A 20410-nucleotide genomic window follows, 5' to 3' on the forward strand; every position below is an offset into this window, starting at 1 on the left:
GTTGCTTTAACTGAGAGTGTATTTCAGGACAGGCAATGATTAAAATAGTTGTTTTGTTTTTCTAATCGTTTATTGTGAAGAACTGTCAGTTACATAAAACAAGGTCTATTTGGTTATGAAACAGCTGAAATAAAAAGGGAAACATAGTTTCAGTTGACTGAACATCTGGAGTTTTTTTAAAGTAGTGTATTCATTTTGTGTGCCCAGCCCCAGCAGATGCAGCAGCTGAACCTAAGCCTGCATGACTAGCCAGCCCCCTCTCTCTTATCCAAACACACACAAGGTGCCTGAGGCCAGCCTATGTTTGTACTCGTACAGGTAGTAGGAGGCTTGGGGGAAGTTACACTTCATCTCCATCTTGCCCGGCACCACATGGACGGCCACCGCTGAGCCCAGCCCCTCCTGCAGCTTCTTCAGCATGCGAGAGGCCAGGTAGCGTCGGGCCTTCCCTGGGTCCTCCTCGATGGCGGCGTACACCTCTGGAGGTGGGTTGGGGATCTTCCACTCCAGGTCCACGATCAGCTGGTGGATGTGGCTCTTGTTCAGTGATGTGGGCGTGTCACGGTAGCAGGCCACCACATGAGGGCATGGTGCCTCAGATGACACGGACAAGAAGTGGTTGGGCTGTAGTGTGTTCCCCTGGCCCTCCCCCCCATCCTCCTCCAAGGGCCCCATGGCAGGGTGCACCATGACGGCCCAGCGCAGCCAGTCGTAGTTCTTCTCCAGTGTCTTTAGGATGCCGGCTGCCGCCTCCTCGGGGGCTGAACGGCTTTGCATGGCCTCCTGCAGCTGCTGACGCACGTCCTCCTCCGCCTGCTGTAGGAAGTAGCCCGAACAGCGACCCCCAGTGGTCTTCATCTTCCTGTAGAGGGCACCCATGCGCTCAGACCAGGTCTTCATCAGCAGGGCCTGATCTCGGCCCGTAAGGAAGGCCTGGGTGAAGAGGCACAGCAGACCCGTGCCTAGAACAAAATTCACCTGCAAGAGGAAGGAAGAGAGGCTGATATAACAAAACCCAAGTTCTATGCTATGACTATGTGACTCATGTTCAGGAGATTAAATAATAGTAGTGTTGCTCCCCTTAGATAACTGGTGGTCTACTTTGCTGAACAGACTGCATCTTGAAGAATCAGCATTTGGAGAGGCATAGCAAAGAGTTATACACAGTGAGCTCCAAAAGTATTGGGACAGAGACACATTTGTGTTGCTCTCTACTCTAGCACTTTGGATTTGACATCATACACTGACTGAGGTTAAAGTGCAGACTGACAGCTTTAAATTGAGGGTATTTTTTATCTATATCGGGTGAACCGTTTAGAAATTACAGCACTTTTTGTACATAGTCACCCCATTTTAGGGGACCGAAGATATTGGGACAAATTCACTTGTGTATTAACTTTTCACTACTTTTTCATATTCAGAGACCGCAATGACCACTTCAAGCTTGTGACTCAATTTGTTGGACGCATTTGCAGTTTGATTTGATTGTGTTTCAGATTATTTTGTGCCCAATAGAAATTAACGGTAAATAATGTTTTGTGTCACTTTTATTGTAAAGAAGATTACAATGTTTCTAAACACTTGTACATTAATGTGGATGCTACCATGATTACAGATAATTCTGAATGAATTTGTGACTACTGTTGAGTGAGAAAGTTAGACGCACACATCATCATGTCCCAAGACCTTTCACCATTACAATAAAAGGGGAGGTTACACTGGGGGGCAGGGGGATATGATATTTTTGTGTCTAACTTTCTCACTCATCAATATTCACGATAATGTATATGATTGAAAAAATCTGCTTCAACAGCAGGGGCTGGGACAATCCTTCAAGATCACACAGTGCCCAAAATAGCTTGTATTTAATCAGTCTCATACATCATACATTTTGCTGCAATGTTTGTGACTGATAAGTTATCCAAGGTTAACATAACAGATGTGTTTGTATTTCTCGCAAGGTGAAATAAGGTTGTCTCTCCACATACATTTTCTGCTCACTAGCAGAGGAATACATTTTTCAGTGTGACGTACCAAGTGTTGGAAAAGATAGGGGTGAACTTTGTATATGCAACTGCATTACAATTATCACTATCTATTTTGAATAAACACACAACCAATAACTTTGACTATTGTAGTGTAAAATGTTTAGGGGTAAAATCATTTGGCTGAGTGCCAGATCTGGAAGTAGGCTACACTCTTAGAAAAAAAGGTGCCATCTAGAACCTAAAAGGGTTCTTTGGCTGTCCCCATAGGATAACCCTTTAAATAACCCTTTTTGGTTCCAGGTAGAACTCTTCAGTTCCATGTTGAACCCTTTACACAGAGGGTTCCACATGGAACCCAAAATAGTCCTACCTGGAACCAAAAAAGCGTTCTACCCTGAACCAAAAAGGGTTATCCTATGGGGACAGCCGAAGAACCCTTTTGGAACCCTTTTTTCTAAGAGTGTAGAAAAGCATTAGCTTCATGTCTATTTACAAACTTTTTTAGTCTGACAGTCAGATAAGGCATGGTGCCCAGGCAAGCAATTTTGTTCTTTGAACTTCATGGGTAATTTTGGTAAACCAAAGAATGTGATTTGTTATAGAAATTTAGAATGTAACATGATGACCTCTGTTGCCTGTCGGGCATTGTGTGTTGATGGCTGACCACTCCCTGACCCCCACTGACCTTGACACAGAACTCCCTCATCTCCCAGCGTTTGGGCTTGCGGCTCTGGACCAGCTCTTCCAGCAGGGTCGGCTGGTCTGTCAGGATCGACACCCCCATCAGCCGGCTGTGGAGTGCCGTCAGCTGCCTCTCCAGCCGGTGCTCCTGAACATACTGGAGAAACACCTCTGTCTCCCGTTTGGTGAACTCAGACTGGGCCCTGACGACCGCGCCCAGCTGGTAATAGACCACGGCCAGATCATCCTCCAGCCGATGGACTTCCTGGTCGGTCAGCAGGCCCGGCCCTGCAGCAGCCAGCTCCTGGTCTATGTAGTCCAGGTTCTTCCTGGCCAGGTCTGTCTCTTCAGCTGAGGCACTGCCACCCAGGTAGGTACAGATGCCCTCCACCAGGGTCCTCATGGTCTGCATGTAGCCCACCGGCTCCAGCACCTTGCCAAACATTGCCATCGCTACAACTAAATGGTTTTATTTACTAAATATCTGTTAAGTGTGAAATAGCCGGCTGATTCTGGTGCTGAGGAATCAAGAGAAATAGATCTCATTATAGGCCAATACGCCAGTGTAGTCAATACAGAAAGCCAATATCTACCAACCATAATCTTCTGTAAATACTTATGCTATTCAGATTAACATGTAAACTTGCGTATACCATTACTCACCAGTCAGAATGTTTCTTCGTCAGGTCTGTGGTGACCTTCACTGTTTCCTCAGTATTTATACACTCTCCAGCATAATCAGCGATCTGATAAGGTTCCTCCACCTCCTAGCTCTATTAATCGTCCTCATGCTAAAGAGGGTTATAAGTAAAGGAAGTGAGTTTATTGCAAATGAATAGATGGATAGACATTTTTTCATGAATGTTACAAATGTTCATATTGAAGTGTGTTATGAACTCTTGCCTTTAAAGTTTTTCTTCATGATGATATTGTCAGTCCACCACAGAATTCTTAAAAAATTATCTTGCTAATTTCTAATTTTTCACTGTCTTTTTACTGTTGTTTTTATTTATTTACTTATTGTTCACCTAATACAATTTTGCACTGTTGGTTAGAGCCTGTAACTAAGCATTTCACTGTAATGTCTACACCTGTTGTATTCGGCGCACGTGACAAATAAACTTTGATTTGATTTGATTCTGTAACTAAATGTATTTAATCGTGAAGCCGGTAGGTGGCAGTTTTGCATTTAGCGCGAGATGCATTCTCTTCTTCGGTGGTGAAAGTCCTGAATAGTAAATACTTAAACTAGTTCCGGAAGTGGCGCCAAATTCCTGTGCCAACTTGTATGAATGTAAACAGCCAGCGAAAGTTGTTTAAATTGCAGTTCAAGATAACCATACTACATTTAGAAACACATCTGCCAACAAATTGACTCGTAGGCAATTTTTTCGCTGCGAAACCTAGCCGTGAAGATAGAAACTGCCGGTCTTTAGCAGGCACACCAGAACTACGACGAAGAATGTATGAAACAGACTTCCACCAAAAATACAGTAGCTATATAATGACGAGATTGGTCTCCGATAAGCAGGCGGTCTGCCAAAAGACCTTTGAAACTAGATGTAAGTTAATTTATATGAATGTTCCACTGGTTAGAGGTGAGGCCAAATGTAGGATCAGAACCATTTTGATAGGTGTATGGCAGAAGAAGAGTCAGTCCACCTCTACCGTATTGTCACTTTGTTGTGTAACGTTCTGTAACAGTGCGAGTTCTGCATGAGCTGCACTCAGAGGTCAGCGGCCTCAATGTAACCCTCAATGTGGCACCTGATGATCTGCTTGTAGTTAATAATAACTATGTGATTCATTGGTATACATATTTAGAGAATGATTTACATACCTGGCTTGTTGTGCATGCCCAGGGCCAGGTGAAGGAGCAGCTGATGCGCCAACAGGCAGTGGCAGGTAGCCTAGTGGTTAGAGCGTTGGTCGAATCCCCGAACTGACAAGGTAAAAATGTGTTGTTTTGCCCCTGAACAAGGCAGTTGGCACTGTTCCTAGGCCGTCATTGAAAATAAGAATTTGTTCTTAACTGACTTAGTTAAAGGTTAAAAAAAAAAGGAGAATGAGGTGATGAGCTTCATAAAGATGTGTATGGTGCTGAACCAGAGGACCACAGAGGATACACAGAGACACTATGAAAAATATGTCTACAAAGCACCTAAGAACACACAGAAACAGACAGGTAAAAAAGTATCTATTTAACACTTCACTTAGTCCAAACTATTCAGTATTTGGTTAACTTTATATCTAAAATGTTCCCCTCCTGAACGCCGCTGGTTTATCTGGAGATTTGTCTCTCGCTCAGAGCCCGAACCGCCAGGAGGCAGAAGCTTCAGAGAAAGAGAATGACACCTAGGGAGTAGAGTAGGACCAAGAGGCAGGAAAGGAGGGACACCTCCCCTCAGTGACCCCTTTGAAGATACCTCCTCCGCCCTCCATTGACCCCATGCGCATCTCCCAGCTCTCTTAACTTTGACCTGTCGGAAATCCACCTGAAGAGGGTACATTAGAACTTGACACTGATTTGTAGCAGTGTTTTCCAGCGCTGAGGCCCCCACGCCCATGATGACCCTCCCTCCGGCCTCTCTGGTCCTGGTCCTGGCCATGCCCAAAACACCAAGATGGCAGCCAATCAGTCAGTCTGATCCTTGAGATCAGAGTTAAGAGTTATGTTATAATGACCCTGAACCTGTTTACAGAAGCAAACTTTTGATGTGAATGTGGATGCTGTATATAACTTATTTTGAGATCTCAGTCTTTATTTTACAAAATTTTCTTGTCCAAAGAATTTTGACTGAGAAGGCTGCATTGAGAAAGCCTCGGGCCTCTCGTAAACTGTAGACTACACTTTTTTGGAGTTGGAGCGGGCCGAGTCAGGAACGTTTGTATGCTCGCAAGGCCTGCTACGGAGAAGCGGTTGCCAGATTGGAAAACCGGATGGTGGCGTGGGAAAATCTGTCGTTCTACACAACGTCTACTGATCGTTGTACACCTGTGCTGAAAGACCTCTAAAAACCAGCATTATGTATCTGTTACTGTGCCTGCTCTTTACTCAATGCCATCCTGGATTAATTAGACTGAATGATCAATGGGTGAGTGAATTATCTTCGCCTTATGCCCAACAATTTGCTAACACCAGGAACTTGATCTCTCTCTGCAATTGCACCACTCTCAAACACAAGTGGACCTACACTTGATGGCATACTTCCAAATCTCAAAAAATGGACAATGGTGCTGGTTCCACCAAGTCCTCACGCATTGGACAACTGAGATATATTGTTATGCTTTTATTATTGATCTCTTGTAGTGTGGGACCAAACCCTGGGCCGGTATATAACATGCAATCTCTACCGGCTCCCTAGGATTTTAAAAAGAGAGCAGGTTTTGGCCTCTTGCATGTTAATGTCAGAAGTCTATTTCCAAAAATAGACATGATTTAGAATATGGGCCAATACGACAAATGCAGACAATGGTTTTATCAGAAACTTGGCTATGGAAATCTGTGTCATAACTCGATTTCTATTGATGGGTACACAATTTTTAGATCGGATGAGTAGAGGAGGAGGGGTCGCAATTTGTCAAATCCAAGTTTAACACCTGAAATTCTCTCGATGACCAAAGCCAAACATTTTGAATTGCTTGCGGTTAAAGTGAACGTACAGTTAAAGTCGGAAGTTTACATACACCTTAACCAAATACATTTAAACTCCATTTTTTTTTTTACAATTCCTGACATTTAATCCTAGTACAAATTCCCTGTCTTAGGTTAGTTAGGATCAACACTTTATTTTAAGAATGTGAAATGTCAGAATAATAGTAGAGATAATGATTTATTTCAGCTTTTATTTCTTTCATCACATTCCCAGTGGGTCAGAAGTTTACATACACTCAATTAGTATTTGGTAGCATTGCCTTTAAATTGTTTTAACTTGGGTCAAATGTTTCAGGTAGCCTTCCACAAGCTTCCCACAATAAGTTGGGTGAATTTTGGCCCATTCCTCCTGACAGAGCTGGTGTAACTGAGTCAGGTTTGTAGACCTCCTTGCTCGCACACGCTTTTTCAGTTCTGCCCACAACTGTTCTATAGGATTGAGGTCAGGGCTTTGTGATGGCCACTCCAATACCTTGACTTTGTTGTCCTTAGGCCATTTTGCCACAATTTTGGAAGTATGCTTGGGGTCATTGTCCATTTGGAAGACCCATTTGCGACCAAGCTTTAACTTCCTGACTGATGTCTTGAGATGTTGCTTCAATATATCCACATAATTTTCCGCCCTTATGATGCCATCTATTTTGTGAAGTGCACCAGACCCTCCTGCAGCAAAGCACCCCCACAACATGATGCTGCCACCCCCGTGCTTCACAGTTGGGATGGTGTTTTTCGGCTTGCAAGCCTCCCCCTTTTTCCTCCAAACATAACGATGGTCACTATAGCCAAACAGTTCTATTTTTGTTTCATCAGACCAGAGGACATTTCTCCAAAAAGTACGATCTTTGTCCCCATGTGCAGTTGCAAACCGTAGTCTGGCTTTTTTATGGCGGTTTAGAAGCAGTGGCTTCTTCCTTGCTGAGCAGCCTAAAAGGTTATGTCGATATAGGACTCATTTTACTGTGGATATAGATACTTTTGTACCTGTTTCCTCCAGCATCTTCACAAGATCCTTTGCTGTTGTTCTGGGACTGATTTGCACTTTTCGCACCAAAGTACGTTCATCTCTAGGAAACAGAACGCATCTCCTTCCTGAGCGGTATGACGGCTGCGTGGTCCCATGGTGTTTATACTTGCGTACTATTGTTTGTACGGATGAACGTGGTACCTTTAGGCGTTTGGAAATTGCTCCCAAGGATGAACCAGACTTGTGGAGGTCTCCAATTTTTTTCTGAGGTCTTGGTTGATTTCTTTTGATTTTCCCATGATGTCAAGCAAAGAGGAACTGAGTTTGAAGGTAGGCTTTGAAATACATCCACAGGTACACCTCCAATTTATTCAAATGATGTCAATCAGCCTATCAGAAGCTTCTATAGCCATGACATCATTTTCTGGAATTTTTCAAGCTGTTTAAAGGCACAGTCAACTTAGTGTATGTAAACTTCTGACCCACTGGAATTGTGATACAGTGAATGATAAGTGAAATAATCTGTCTGTAAACAATTGTTGGAAAAATGACTTGTCATGCGCAAAGTAGATGTCCTAACCGACTTGCCAAAACTATAGTTTGTTAACAAGAAATTTGTGGAGTGGTTGAAAAACGAGTTTTAATGACTCCAACCTAAGTGTATGTAAACTTTCGACTTCAACTGTATATATGGACTACCACATCACTGTAGTCGGATGCTACAGACCGCCCTCGGCTTCGGGAGACGCACTAAACTCTGTCCTACAGAAGCTAAATGACTCTGAATTCATTGTTTTATGAGATTTGAACTGAACCATGCTTACATCTGTATCGGACTCTTTTACAGAACTGTGTGACTCTCGCACAATTAATTAATGCTCCTACAAGACCGAATCCCAGAGCACCTAAAAAATTAACACTATTGGCCATTCTAACGAATAGCCCTCACAAATACACATCGACTGGGATATTCTGTAATGATGTGAGTGATCGCTGTGCAAAAGCTTGTGTTAGAAATAGAAAAATTACCAACGCCAAACCCTGTTATATTTTTAAAATACATTTTAGACAGTTTGATGAGCAAGCGTTCTTACATGATCTGCACCATAGTATTGATAGAGTAAGTCTGATTCCCGATGTTGACACTACCTGGGACAATTTTTATGTGACATTTTTGTCCGTTTGTGATAAGCATGTGAATACATTTTATTTCACCCCAGGTCTGAAGATCAAAGTCTGTCCACGTCCCCTTTTCTGCAGGGAGAGAGTGACCCAAGCCACACTGAGGTCCCAGTATTTGAGATCCCGTACATCAACAGGCTCCTTAGCACCAGAAAGATGTGTATTACTGTCAGTCTGTCAACATGTCTGTTTATGTATTTATGGAGGCATGGACCATAGACAAAACTACAAATTGCACTCAAATATAGTGAGTAACTGTCATGTTGCGGGGTGAGACACACACAGGCAGATGAAGAACAAGATCACTTGGAACTTCCAACCTCCAATAGAGGTGCCAATCAAGCCTGGTTATATAATGTGCCAGAGATCTCGATCATTGGATGTACAGTGGAAAAAATCTACACCAGAGATGCTAAGCCTAGAGTCCTTTCTGGGCAACTCTTTGCCCTTTGTAAGCTGAAACTGCTATAAAGTCACTTGAGTGCTTACTTATAGTAATAGTTACGTTTGAGTATCTATTTTGCCTCGCTGTCTCTTCTCTCCCTGACTGTAGAGGGGTGGTGGTGGAGCCCGTGGGGAGCAGAGCATGGGGCAGTAAAGCCCCCTCAGTCCTGGAGCCGGATGGTTCCACCCAGGCATTCAACCTGGGTACCCTGCGGGTGAGGGGATTACCCCGAGCCATTCACTCCCGAGATGCCGGACCTAAGCTCTGTCACACAGGACCTTTTTAAGGTGAGTGCACTGGAGACTTGTGGAAGTCAGTGTGGAGTAGACGATGTGGGAACTGCCTTTCCTGTGCACAGATAGGGGTGAAAGGGCTTCAGTGTCTGTACTACCAAGTGGGCTTTTAGAGAGATGTGATTTTACCTTCTGTGCTGACTAGTTCTGATGATGGGTTGTGTCTTTCATCTCACAGCTCATTTCCCAGAGCAAGAAACTCCCCACAGCAGTAGTTCAGCCACACTACATACCTTCAATCCTCCACACAGCAACAGGGAAGAACAGGTAAACTCTAATAATGCCAACAAGAAAGTAGAATAGGTTTATTAATAACATATCCTAAAAAGAGTTACACCATTACCAGTCAGAAAGTCTTCCCTCCAGGGCGGGGTCTGGCCATGGTGACAAGAAGTATTCCAAGTTACGTGAGACAGATTCCTCTGTCCAGTCTCAACCAGGCCATTCAGAAGATCAACAGTGCCACAGAAATGTATTTTGGGACTGTTGCCTCAGGTGATAATGCAGGCCCTGCAGGGTTTCTGATGGAGGAGCTGAAGAGGATCACGGAGGTGGGCACCAAAGCCCCCATGTTCTTCCTGTGTCTGACTGAGCTGAAGAGGCTGGAGCATGTGCGGGGAGTAGGTACCAGCGCCATGTATAAAATCCTGTCACAGGCGCATACCTGATCGGAATTACAATGACATTCCCTACCATAAACCTCCCAAATGACTCGACACTACTGAGTGAGGTCCCATTTACTGACCATCCTTTGAGTAGGCCTTGACTTTTTGTTGTTACATTACAGCCTTATTATAAAATTGATTAAATTATTTGTTTTCCTCATCAACACACAATACCCCACAATGACGAAGCGAAAACAGGTTAAAATAGAAAACTGAAATACCTTCTTTACATAAATATTCAGAACCTTTACTCAGTACTTTGTTGAAGCACCTTTGGCAGCGATTACAGCCTTGAGTCTTCTTGGATATGACGCTACAAGCTTGGCACACCTGTATTTGGGGAGTTTATTTTATTCTCTGTAGATCCTCTCAAGCTCTGTCAGGTTGGATATGGAGCGTCACCGCACAGCTATTTTCAGGTCTCCAGAGAAGTCCGGGCTCTGGCTGGGCCACTAAAAGACATTCAGAGGCTTGTCCCAAAGCCACTCGTGCGTTGTCTTGGCTGTGTGCTTAGGGTCGTTGTCCTGTTGGAAGGTGAACCTTCGCCCCAGTCTGAGAACCTGCCCCAGAGTGCTCAGGACTTCATCAAGGATCTCTCTGCTCCATTCATCTTTCCCTCAATACTGACTAGTCTCCCAGTCCCTGCTGCTGAAGAACACCCCTATAGCATGATGCTGCCACCACCATGCTTCACCGTAGGGATGGTGCCAGGTTTCCTCCAGACGTGACACTTGGCATTCAGGCCAAAGAGTTCAATCTTGTTTTCATCAGACCAGAAAATCTTGTTTATAATAGTCTGAGTCCTTCAGGTGCCAAAAGTCCAAGCTGGCCATCATGTGCCTTTTACTGAGGAGTGTCTTCCATCTGGCCACTACCATAAAGGCCTGATTGGCGGAGTGCTGTAGCGATGTTGGTCCTTCTGGAAGGTTCTCCCATCTCCACAGATGAATTCTGGAGCTCTGTCAGCATTACCATCAGGTTCTTGGTCACCTCCCTGACCAAGGCCCTTCTCCCCCAATGGCTCAGTTTGGCTGGGCGGCCAGCTCTAGGGAGAGTCTTGGTGGTTCCGAACTTCCATTTAAGAATGATGGAGGCCACTGTGTTCTTGGGGACCTTCAATGCTGCAAAGGTTTTTGGTAACTCTCCCCAGATCTGGCAACTTTCATAAATTACGTACATTACCACCACCGACCTATTTCGTCTTTCAGTCACCCACGTGGGTATAACCAATGAGGAGATGGCACGTGGGTACCTGCTTCTATAAACCAATGAGGAGATAGGAGAGGCAGGACTTCAGAACTAGAACTGACTTCTATTTTAGCCCTTGGCAACGCAGACGCTCGTTCGCACGCACGAGCAGTGGGTGCAATAATTGAATAATATAGATTTCTAAATGTATTTTGCAACGCTCATGCACGTGACCCGAGCGGTGTAGTCAGCCTGTAAGACAGCACTACAGGGAGACAGGACGTACAGCTGATCGTCCTCGCAGTGGCAGACCACGTGTAACAACACCTGCACAGGATCGGTCCAACCGAACGTCACACCTGTGGGACAGGTACAGGATGGCAACAACAACTGCCCGAGTTACACCAGGAACGCACAATCCCTCCATCAGTGCTTAGACTGCCCGCAATAGGCTGAGAGAGGCTGTACTGAGGGCTTGTAGGCCTGTTGTAAGGCAGGTCCTCACCAGACATCACCGGAAACAACGTCGCCTAAAGGCACAAACCCACCGTCGCTGGACCAGACAGGACTGGAAAAAAGTGCTCTTCACTGACGAGTCGTGGTTTTGTCTCACCAGGGGTGATGGTCGGATTCGCCGAAGGAATGAGCATTACACCGAGGCCTGCACTCTGGAGCGGGATCGATTTGGATCCGTCATGGTCTGGGGCGGTGTGTCACAGCATCATCGGACTGAGCTTGTTGTCATTGCAGGCAATCTCAACGCTGTGCGTTACAGGGAAGACATCCTCCTCCCTCATGTGATACCCTTCCTGCAGGCTCATCCTGACATGACCTTTCAGCATGACAATGCCACCAGCCATACTGCTCGTTCTGTGCGTGATTTCCTGCAAGACAGGAATGTCAGTTCTGCCATGGCCAGCGAAGAGCCCAGATCTCAATCCCATTGAGCACGTCTGGGACCTGTTGGATTGGAGGGTGAGGGCTAGGGATGTCCGGGAACTTGCAGGTGCCTTGGTGGAAAAGTGGGGTAACATCTCACAGCAAGAACTGGGAGATGCACTGCAGTACTTAATGCAGCATTGTGGCCACACCAGATACTGACTGTTACTTTTGATTTTGACCCCACCTTTGTTCAGGGACACATTATTAAATTTCTGTCAGTCACATGTCTGTGGAACTTGTTCAGTTTATGTCTCAGTTGTTGAATCTTGTTATGTTCATACACATATTTACATGTTAAGTTTTCTGACAATAAACGCAGTTGACAGTGCGAGGACGTTTCTTTTTTTGCTGAGTTTATATTTTTTAAATTATGTTGACACCCCTTCAAATTAGTGGATTTGGCTATGTCTGCCACACCCATTCCTGACAGGTGTATAAAATCGAGCACACAGACATGCAATATCCATCTCCAAACATTGGCAGTAGAATGGCTTCACTGAAGAACTCGGTGACTTTCAATGTGGTACCGTCATAGGATTCCACCTTTCCAACAAGTCAGTTCGTAAAATTTCTGCCCTGCTAGAGCTTCCCCGGTCAACTGAAAGTGCTGTTATTGGGAAGCGGAAACGGAGTAAAAATGGCTCAGCCGCAAAGTGGTAGGCCAGAAGTTCACAGATCGAGACTGCCGAGTGCTGAAGCGCGTACAAATAGTCTGTCCTCGGTTGCAACTCACTACAGAGTTCCAAACTGCCTCTGGAAGCAAAGTCATTACAATATTTGTTCTTCGGGAGCTTCATGAAATGGGTTTCCATGGCCGAGCAGCCACACGCAAGCCTAAGATGACCATGCTCAATACCAAGCGTCGGCTGGAGTGGTTTTAAGCTCACCGCCATTGGACTCCGGAAATGTGTTCTCTGGAGTGATGAATCACACTTCACCATCTGGCAGTCCGACGGACGAATCCGGGTATGGCGGACACCAGGAGAATGCTACCTGCCCCAATGCATTTTGCCAACTGTAAAGTTTGGTGGAGGAATAATGGTCTGGGGCTGTTTTTTCATGGTTCAGATATCAATGTGGAAGAACTTGACTGGCATACACAGAGCCCTGACCTCAACCTCATCAAACAGCTTTGGTATGAATTGGAACGCCGACTGCGAACCAGGTTCTAATCGCCCAACCTCACTAATACTCTTGTGGCTGAATAGAAGCAAATCCCCACACAATGTTCCAACATCTAGTGGAAAACCTAGATAGATAGATGTATATCCCTCTTTATCTATATGACCTCCATAATATAAATACATTATTATGAGCATGATGGCTTAGTTTAGGAATGAGAGATCTTTGCAACAATCAAGCTAAATTACAGGTCAGAATTATAAAATGCATACAAACTACACCAATTGTAAATTAAACATTTTAATTCAAAAACATAACCAAAGGAGGACATGTTAGTACAATTGATTTGTACTTGAACACAATTTGAATATTCTTTTTTTTTTTTACTCTGTAAAACTCTGTTTTTTTTAAAACTCTCGTCATCATGCAAGCAGTCAGACAAGTGAAAATTGGTCAGTAAAGAAAACTCGTCTCTCAATTTAAAAAAATGTGTCAATACTTTGCCCCTTGATAACCAGCGCACTTCTGTATGTTGTAAAAGCGTTACATGGTCGCAGCCCATATCATTGCATAGTGCAGAAAATACACGAGAGTTCAGGGGCCTTGCTTTAACAAAGTTAACCATTTTCACTGTAGTGTCCAAAACGTCTTTCAAGCTGTCAGACATTCCCTTGGCAAGAGCCTCTCGGTGGATGCTGCAGTGTATCCAAGTGGCGTCGGGAGCAACTGCTTGCACCCGCATTACCACTCCACTATGTCTCCCTGTCATGGCTTTTGCGCCATCAATATACAGTCGTATGAAAAAGTTTGGGTACCCCTGACAATTTCCATGATTTCCATTTATAAATAATTGGGTGTTTGGATCAGCAATTTCATTTTGATCTATCAAATAACTGATGGACACAGTAATTATTCAGTAGTGAAATGAGGTTTATTGGATTAACAGAGAATGTGCAATATGCATCAAAACAAAATTAGACAGGTGCATAAATTTGGGCACCCCAATAGAAAAATCACATCAATATTTAGTAGAGCCTCCTTTTGCTAAAATAATAGCCTCTAATGAGTGTCTGGATTCTGGATGAAGGTATTTTGGACCATTCCTCCTTACAAAACATCTCCAGTTCAGTTAGGTTTGATGGTTGCCGAGCATGGACAGCCTGCTTCAAATCATCCCACAGATTCTCAATGATATTCAGGTCTGGGATGGCCATTCCAGAACATTGTACTTGTTCCTCTGCATAAATGCCCGGGTAGATTTTGAGCAGTGTTTTGGGTCGTTGTCTTGTTGAAATATCCAGCGCCGGCGTAACTTCAACTTTGTGACTGATTCTTCAACATTATTCCCAAGAATCTGCTGATATTGAGTGGAATCCATGTGACCCTCAACTTTAACAAGATTCCCAGTACCGGCACTGGCCACACAGCCCCACAGCATGATGGAACCCCCACCAAATTTTACTGTGGGTAGCAAGTGTTTTTCTTGGAACGCTGTGTTTTTTTGCCGCCATGCCGCATTTGGTCATCCCTTGTTATGACCAAATAACTCAATCTTTGTTTCATCAGTCCACAGCACCTTATTCCAAAATGAAGCTGGCTTGTCCAAATGTGCATTTGCATACCTCAAGCGACTCTGTTTGTGGCGTGTGTGCAGAAAAGGCTTCTTCCGCATCACTCTCCCATACAGCTTCTCCTTGTGCAAAGTGCGCTGAATTGTTGAATGATGCACAGTGACACCATCTGCAGCAAGATGATGTTGTAGGTCTTTGGAGGTGGTCTGTGGGCTGTTTTGGACCGTTCTCACCATCCTTCGCCTTTGCCTCTCCGATATTTTACTTGGCCTGCCACTTCTGGCCTTAACAAGAACTGTGCCTGTGGTCTTCCATTTCCTCACTATGTTCCTCACAGTGGACACTGACAGCTTAAATCTCTGCAATAGCTTTTTGTAGCCTTCCTCTAAACCATAATGTTGAACAATCTTTGTTTTCAGGTCATTTGAGAGTTGTTTTGAGGCCCCCATGTTGCCACTCTTCAGAGGAGAGTCAAAGAGAACAACAACTTGCAATTGGCCACCTTTAAATACCTTTTCTCATGATTGAATGCACTTGTCTATGAAGTTCAAGGCTTAATGAGCTCACCAAACCAATTGTGTGTTCCAATTAATCAGTGCTAAGTAGTTACAGGTATTCAAACAACAGAATGACACATTTTTGCATAGCCTATTTTTCACATCTGAGTTAATTTCATACAACTTAATATTGCTACACTAAAAATCTTTGTCTGGACAATACCCCAGTTCTCAGCTTTTATTAGAAAATGAATGGCATGCCACTGTGATCATTTTCTGTGACGACAGAGTAAATTATTATGCAGCCTCAGAGGGGTGCCCAAACTTTTTCATACGACTGTAGATACCAACACATCTTGACCACCAAAGTCCATTTGATGTCACAAAGCTGTCCAGTACTTTAAAAATATCCTCTCCTGTTGTCTTGGTTTCCAATGGTTTGCAGAAGAGGATGTCTTCCTTAATTGACCCCCCATAAACGTAACGGACATATACCAGGAGCTGTGCCAGGCCCGCCACGTCTGTTGACTCATCCAGCTGTAACGCATAGAATTCACTGGCTTGTATGCAAAGCAGTAATTGTTTCAAAACATCTCCAGCCATGTCACTGAGGCGTTGTGAAACAGTGTTGTTTGATGAAGTCATTGTCTGTATAGTTTTTGGCCTTTTCCCCAAGCATGGTCCCAGCCATATCCGCGGCAGCAGGAAGAATTAAGTACACCACAATAGTATGGTGCTTGCTTGTCCTAGTCACTCGGTAGCTCACCATATAAAGATGCTTCTAGCCCCTTCTTATTAATGGTATCTGTTGCTTTTATACATGTCTTACTCTCGCTCAAAAAACTACTGTGGCTTATTTTTTAAATTGGCATGTTTCGTTTCTAAATGTCTGCGCAAGACTGAAGGTTTCATCCACGAGAGGGTAACGGTTAAGGTGATTGGATGTTCATTATTTGACTAGGCTACCTGTATTTGACAGTGTTGTTATTTTGCTGAACACTAGATGGTTTAATTTTATTTTTGGCAGTGAAACATGGCTACTCAGGTGACAAAAAACCCTCACCCAAATGTATAGCCCCCTTGGAAAATATAAATGGACTGTTTGAAAATTTTAAGAATTATTTTTTGAAAAAATGTAATAACATTTTTTTTTTTATGTGAATCACATTTTTATTTGGCGTACCCGTGGGGGGGATGTCTTCCTTAATTGACCCCCCATAAACGTAACGGACATATACCAGGAGCTGTGCCAGGCCCACCACGTCTGTTGACTCATCCAACTGTAACACATAGAATTCACTGGCTTTGCGTACACCAGTTTGGGAATACCTGGTCTAGCTAACAGAACAACATGGCATGAGTGCTTCAAAACCAATAATGTATATAAACCTTGGATTACTGATGCTATGTATTGGCCATCGAGAGGCCATATTGTCACTCCCCAGTGGGAGCAGTCCTCCATAGGAATTCTACAGTATTTCAATTAATGTTTTCAGTACAATTACATGTATTTTTGTTATAGTGGGAACAGTAAGTCTTAAAACGTATACTTTAATTAAGGAACATTTTATATATTTAGATTTTTTTGTTTAGCTCACCATTTTAAATTATGCATTAAGGTGTCTAATATAATACATGTGGCTAAAACGAATGTACACGTGAATAAATCAATTTCTATAGGTTCCAAAATATGTTTTACAATTGTAGGGGAGCACCAAGATGGTGGCACCGTGGCTTCAATTTAGCGGCCCCTGTTGGTTATCTAGTGTATATAAACCACTGCTCAAAACCTAGCTAACCAGCCAGCTAGCTGTAGCTAGCGTTCCGAACTAACATTATCTAATGCAGTTGGTTAGCTAGTAGCTACCTTCTCTCTGTCAACAGGTTTTTCAGGTTCTTTCTTAATTTCTTATTGTGTGACTCTTGATTCCACAGCCATGCTTGACAGCGTTTGATAATTTAGCTAAATTGTAAGTGGAACTTTCAACGAGTAGCAGCAGAAAATAAATACTAGTCGCGTGCTGATGACGTCGGATAAACGTTATAAAACAGAGCCTCCTCGACGAATCACGCCACTGGAAATGTGAAACGAGGCCACAAAAAGTATCTTTACTAATTTGCCAACAGCCACCATTTTGGGAGTCAGAATTGTATTGGAAAACCACCACCCTTTGGGCCTTATTATGGTACACACGTGCGTGGTGGCTGGCTGTCGGAATAGAAGAATACCAGGCACATCATTGTCTTTTTACCGTTTCCCACGCGATCCCGACAGAAAGCAGCGTTGGATAGCTGCTGTGAACCGAGAAGGCTGGCTGCCAAACGACGGGAGCAGGCTGTGTAGTACTCATTTCATCTCAGGTGCGCAGCCAACGTTGTCAATAAAACAGTCCATAAATTATCAATGTGCCATTCAATGTGCCATTCAATGAACTTTTCCCAACCAGCACCTGACCACCATATAAAACGTGAATGCTATTCTTTACTTTTTTTTTACTAGAAATCACTGCAGCTGTATGTTCTAATGTGATTGTGCATGATGCCTCACTAAAGTTTCTCTCTTTTTCTTCAATTCCAGGTAAACAGGTGAAGAATCCACGCTCGCCAGACTATGTTCCCTCAGTATTTACATCAGCTCCCCTATCCCCGGAGTCAGAAATTAAGGAAGAGACTGCTGCCTTTGAAATCTCAGACAAGCAGGAAGCCCAGGTGGAGGCGGCCAACGCCTTGCTCTTCCTGCAGGGCCAGGGTAGGTCTGTGGTCGACCGGAGACCAAGCCAGGAGGACCATGACGTGGCCCAGAGTGCATCCTCATCCTCTACCAGTGACAATGGTGAGGAATCTGAACCAGTGTCAAGCGACAGCAAAGACAGGGGAGGGAAGCCCGGCAAAAGGTCAGCCGCAGAGCCTGACAACTATGAGGACGTGCTCAAGATCTTGAAGAAGGAGAACCGGGCTCTCCGGGAGTCTGTGGATAAATTGTCACTCTCAGAGACCTCATTCCGGAACGACCCAGAGAAGGTCAGGTTTTACACTGGCTTGCCCAACTACTTTGTATTTGAGACAGTCATGTGGCTCCTCGCACCACACATGAATGGGACCAAGAACATGGTCAAGCTCTCCATGTTTCAGCAGCTGCTGCTGACACTAATGCGTCTTCGACTTGACCTCAAGAATCAGGACTTGGCCTACCGCTTCGGCGTGAAGGTTGGCACGGTGACCAGGACGGTGCTCAGAATGGTTAATGTCATGTCCACCACGCTAGTACCCACGGCTGTCTTCTGGCCCTCCAGGGCTGAGCTCCGCAAGAACCTCCCGGCAGCTCTCCACTCGACCTACCCTGACTGTGCCGTGATCATAGACTGCTTCAGGGTGACCTTGGAGAAACCCGGGTCAGAAGTTAACTTGTTGTGTGTGAGTATCTGTCCTGTCTAATTTGGTATATATGATATATCCTGTGGTAAATATATCCTGTTATACAGTACCAGTCAAAAGTTTGGACACACCTACTCATTCAATTTTTTTTTTTTTTTTTTTACTATTTTCTAAATTGTAGAATAATAGTGAAGACAAACTATGAAATGACACATATGGAATCGTGTAGTAAACATTTTATATTTGAGATTTTTCAAAGTAGCCACCCGTTGCCTTGGTAGCGTTGCACACCCTTGACATTCTCTCAACCAGCTTCATGAGGTAGTCACCTGGAATGCATTTCAATTAACAGGTGTGGAATTTCTTTCCTTAATGCGTTTGAGCCAATCAGTTGTGTAGTAACAATGTAGGGGTGGTATACAGAAGATGGCCCTAATTGGTAAAAGACCAAATACATATTATGGCAAGAACAGCTCAAATAAGCAAAGAGACAGTCCATCATTACTTTAAGTCATGAAGGTCAGTCAATCTGGAAATTTTCAAGAACTTTCAAAGTTGCAAGTGCTATGTTGAAACTGGCTCTTATGAGGACCGCCACAGGAAAGGAAGACCCAGAGTTACCTCTGCTGCAGAGGATAAGTTCATCAGAGTTACCAGCCTCAGCAATTGCAGCCCAAATAATTGCTTCAGAGTTCAAGTAACAGACACATCTCAACATCAACTGTTCAGATGAGACTGCGTGAATCAGGCCTTCGTGGTTGAATTGCTGCAAAGAAACCACGACAATGGACATTCAAGTACAAATTTGAGATTTTTGCTTCCAACCGCAGTGTCTTTGTAAGACACAGAGTAGGTGAACGGATGATCTTTGCATGTGTGGTTCCCACCGTGAAGCGTGGGGGTGCTTTGCTGGTGACACTGTATGTGATTTATTTAGAATTCAAGGCACACTTAACCAGCATGGCTACCACAGCATTCTGCAGCGATACGCCATCCCATCTAGTTTGCGCTTAGTGGGACTATAATTTGTTTTTCAACAGGACAATGACCCTAAACACACATCCAGGCTGTGTAAAGGCTATTTGACCAAGATGGAGTGCTGCATCAGATGACCTGGCGTCCACAATCACCCGACCTCAACCCAGTTGAGATGGTTTGGGATGAGTTGGACCACAGAGTGAAGCAAAAGCAGCCAAGTGCTCAGCATATGTGGGAAGGTCTTCAAGACTGTTGGAAAAGCATTCCAGGTGAAGCTGAAGAGTGTGCAAAAGCTGTCATCACAGCAAAGGGTGGCTACTTTGAAGAAATGTAAATATAAAATATATTTTGATTTGTTACAATTTTTTGGTTACTACATGACTCCATATGTGTTATTTCACATGTCTTCACTATTATTCTACAATGTAGAAAATAGTACAAATAAATAAAAAAAACTTGAATGAATAGGTGTGTCCAAACCTTTGACTGGTACTGCCTGTCATTATTTAAACCCAGAAAAAATTGCTCCTTGAATTTACTTGAACCAGCAGGGGGCGTCAGCAGGGAGCAACACTCTGAAATACATGATAGGCATGGCCCCGCAGGGCGTGGTCACTTTCGTCTCCAGGGGGTCGCCGGGGAGTGTCAGCGACAAGAGCCTGGCAGAGGGGTGTGGCTTCCTGGGCAAGCTCCTCCCAGGAGACGTGGTCCTGGCCGATAAGGATTTGGACATTGGTGAGTCGGTGGCGGCCCATGGTGCCCTGCTGAAAATCACTGGCTGCGATGGCGGAGAGGGGTCTGAAGGGAGCGAAGATGTCTCGCTGACAGACATTTCCCCAGAGAGGCTGAGTGTGCGGAGGCATG

General features: G+C 44.2%; 2 protein-coding genes across 4 annotated transcripts; one reads left to right on the forward strand and one right to left on the reverse strand.

Moving 5' to 3' along the window:
• Positions 1 to 182: 182 nt before the first annotated feature.
• LOC111959322 (uncharacterized) lies at positions 183 to 3420 on the reverse strand. The gene is made up of 3 exons (XM_023980823.2): positions 3333 to 3420; positions 2674 to 3187; positions 183 to 978 (listed from the first exon to the last, which is right to left on the reverse strand). Exons 2-3 carry the CDS (start codon positions 3118 to 3120, stop codon positions 265 to 267), a joined length of 1161 nt encoding a protein of 386 aa, XP_023836591.1. The 5' UTR covers positions 3121 to 3187; positions 3333 to 3420; the 3' UTR covers positions 183 to 264.
• A 492-nt stretch (positions 3421 to 3912) lies between these two features.
• On the forward strand, positions 3913 to 20188 carry LOC111959717 (peroxynitrite isomerase THAP4). Of its 3 annotated transcripts, none has more exons than XR_002876715.2 (5): positions 3913 to 4231; positions 4532 to 4854; positions 8509 to 9202; positions 9387 to 9475; positions 17772 to 17858. XR_002876715.2 is itself a non-coding variant. In XM_070437547.1 (3 exons), exons 1-3 carry the CDS (start codon positions 17377 to 17379, stop codon positions 19678 to 19680), a joined length of 1086 nt encoding a protein of 361 aa, XP_070293648.1. In that variant the 5' UTR covers positions 16953 to 17376; the 3' UTR covers positions 19681 to 20188. The 3 variants fall into 3 exon arrangements, 1 of the variants encoding a protein (XP_070293648.1); XR_011474907.1 differs by having other exon boundaries at positions 4532 to 4619; XM_070437547.1 differs by lacking the exons at positions 3913 to 4231; positions 4532 to 4854; positions 8509 to 9202; positions 9387 to 9475 and adding exons at positions 16953 to 17554; positions 19609 to 20188 and having other exon boundaries at positions 17772 to 18607.
• The last annotated feature ends 222 nt before the right edge of the window (positions 20189 to 20410 follow it).

This window comes from Salvelinus sp. IW2-2015, linkage group LG36 (assembly GCF_002910315.2).
Source record: "Salvelinus sp. IW2-2015 linkage group LG36, ASM291031v2, whole genome shotgun sequence".
Classification (NCBI taxonomy): Eukaryota; Metazoa; Chordata; class Actinopteri; order Salmoniformes; family Salmonidae; genus Salvelinus; species Salvelinus sp. IW2-2015.

What these genes read in the sequence shown, in the direction of transcription:
- LOC111959322 (XM_023980823.2), bottom strand. Translation starts at nt 3,120, where the DNA reads ATGGCAATGTTTGGCAAGGTGCTGGAGCCGGTGGGCTACATGCAGACC. An exon ending in TGAGGGAGTTCTGTGTCAAG is followed by an intron (nt 979 to 2,673) that starts GTCAGTGGGGGT and finishes TTCCTCTTGCAG; the next exon opens with GTGAATTTTGTTCTAGGCAC.
- LOC111959717 (XM_070437547.1), top strand. Translation starts at nt 17,377, where the DNA reads ATGGTACACACGTGCGTGGTGGCTGGCTGTCGGAATAGAAGAATACCA. An exon ending in TAGTACTCATTTCATCTCAG is followed by an intron (nt 17,555 to 17,771) that starts GTGCGCAGCCAA and finishes CTTCAATTCCAG; the next exon opens with GTAAACAGGTGAAGAATCCA. An exon ending in CAGAAGTTAACTTGTTGTGT is followed by an intron (nt 18,608 to 19,608) that starts GTGAGTATCTGT and finishes GTTTTTCAACAG; the next exon opens with GACAATGACCCTAAACACAC.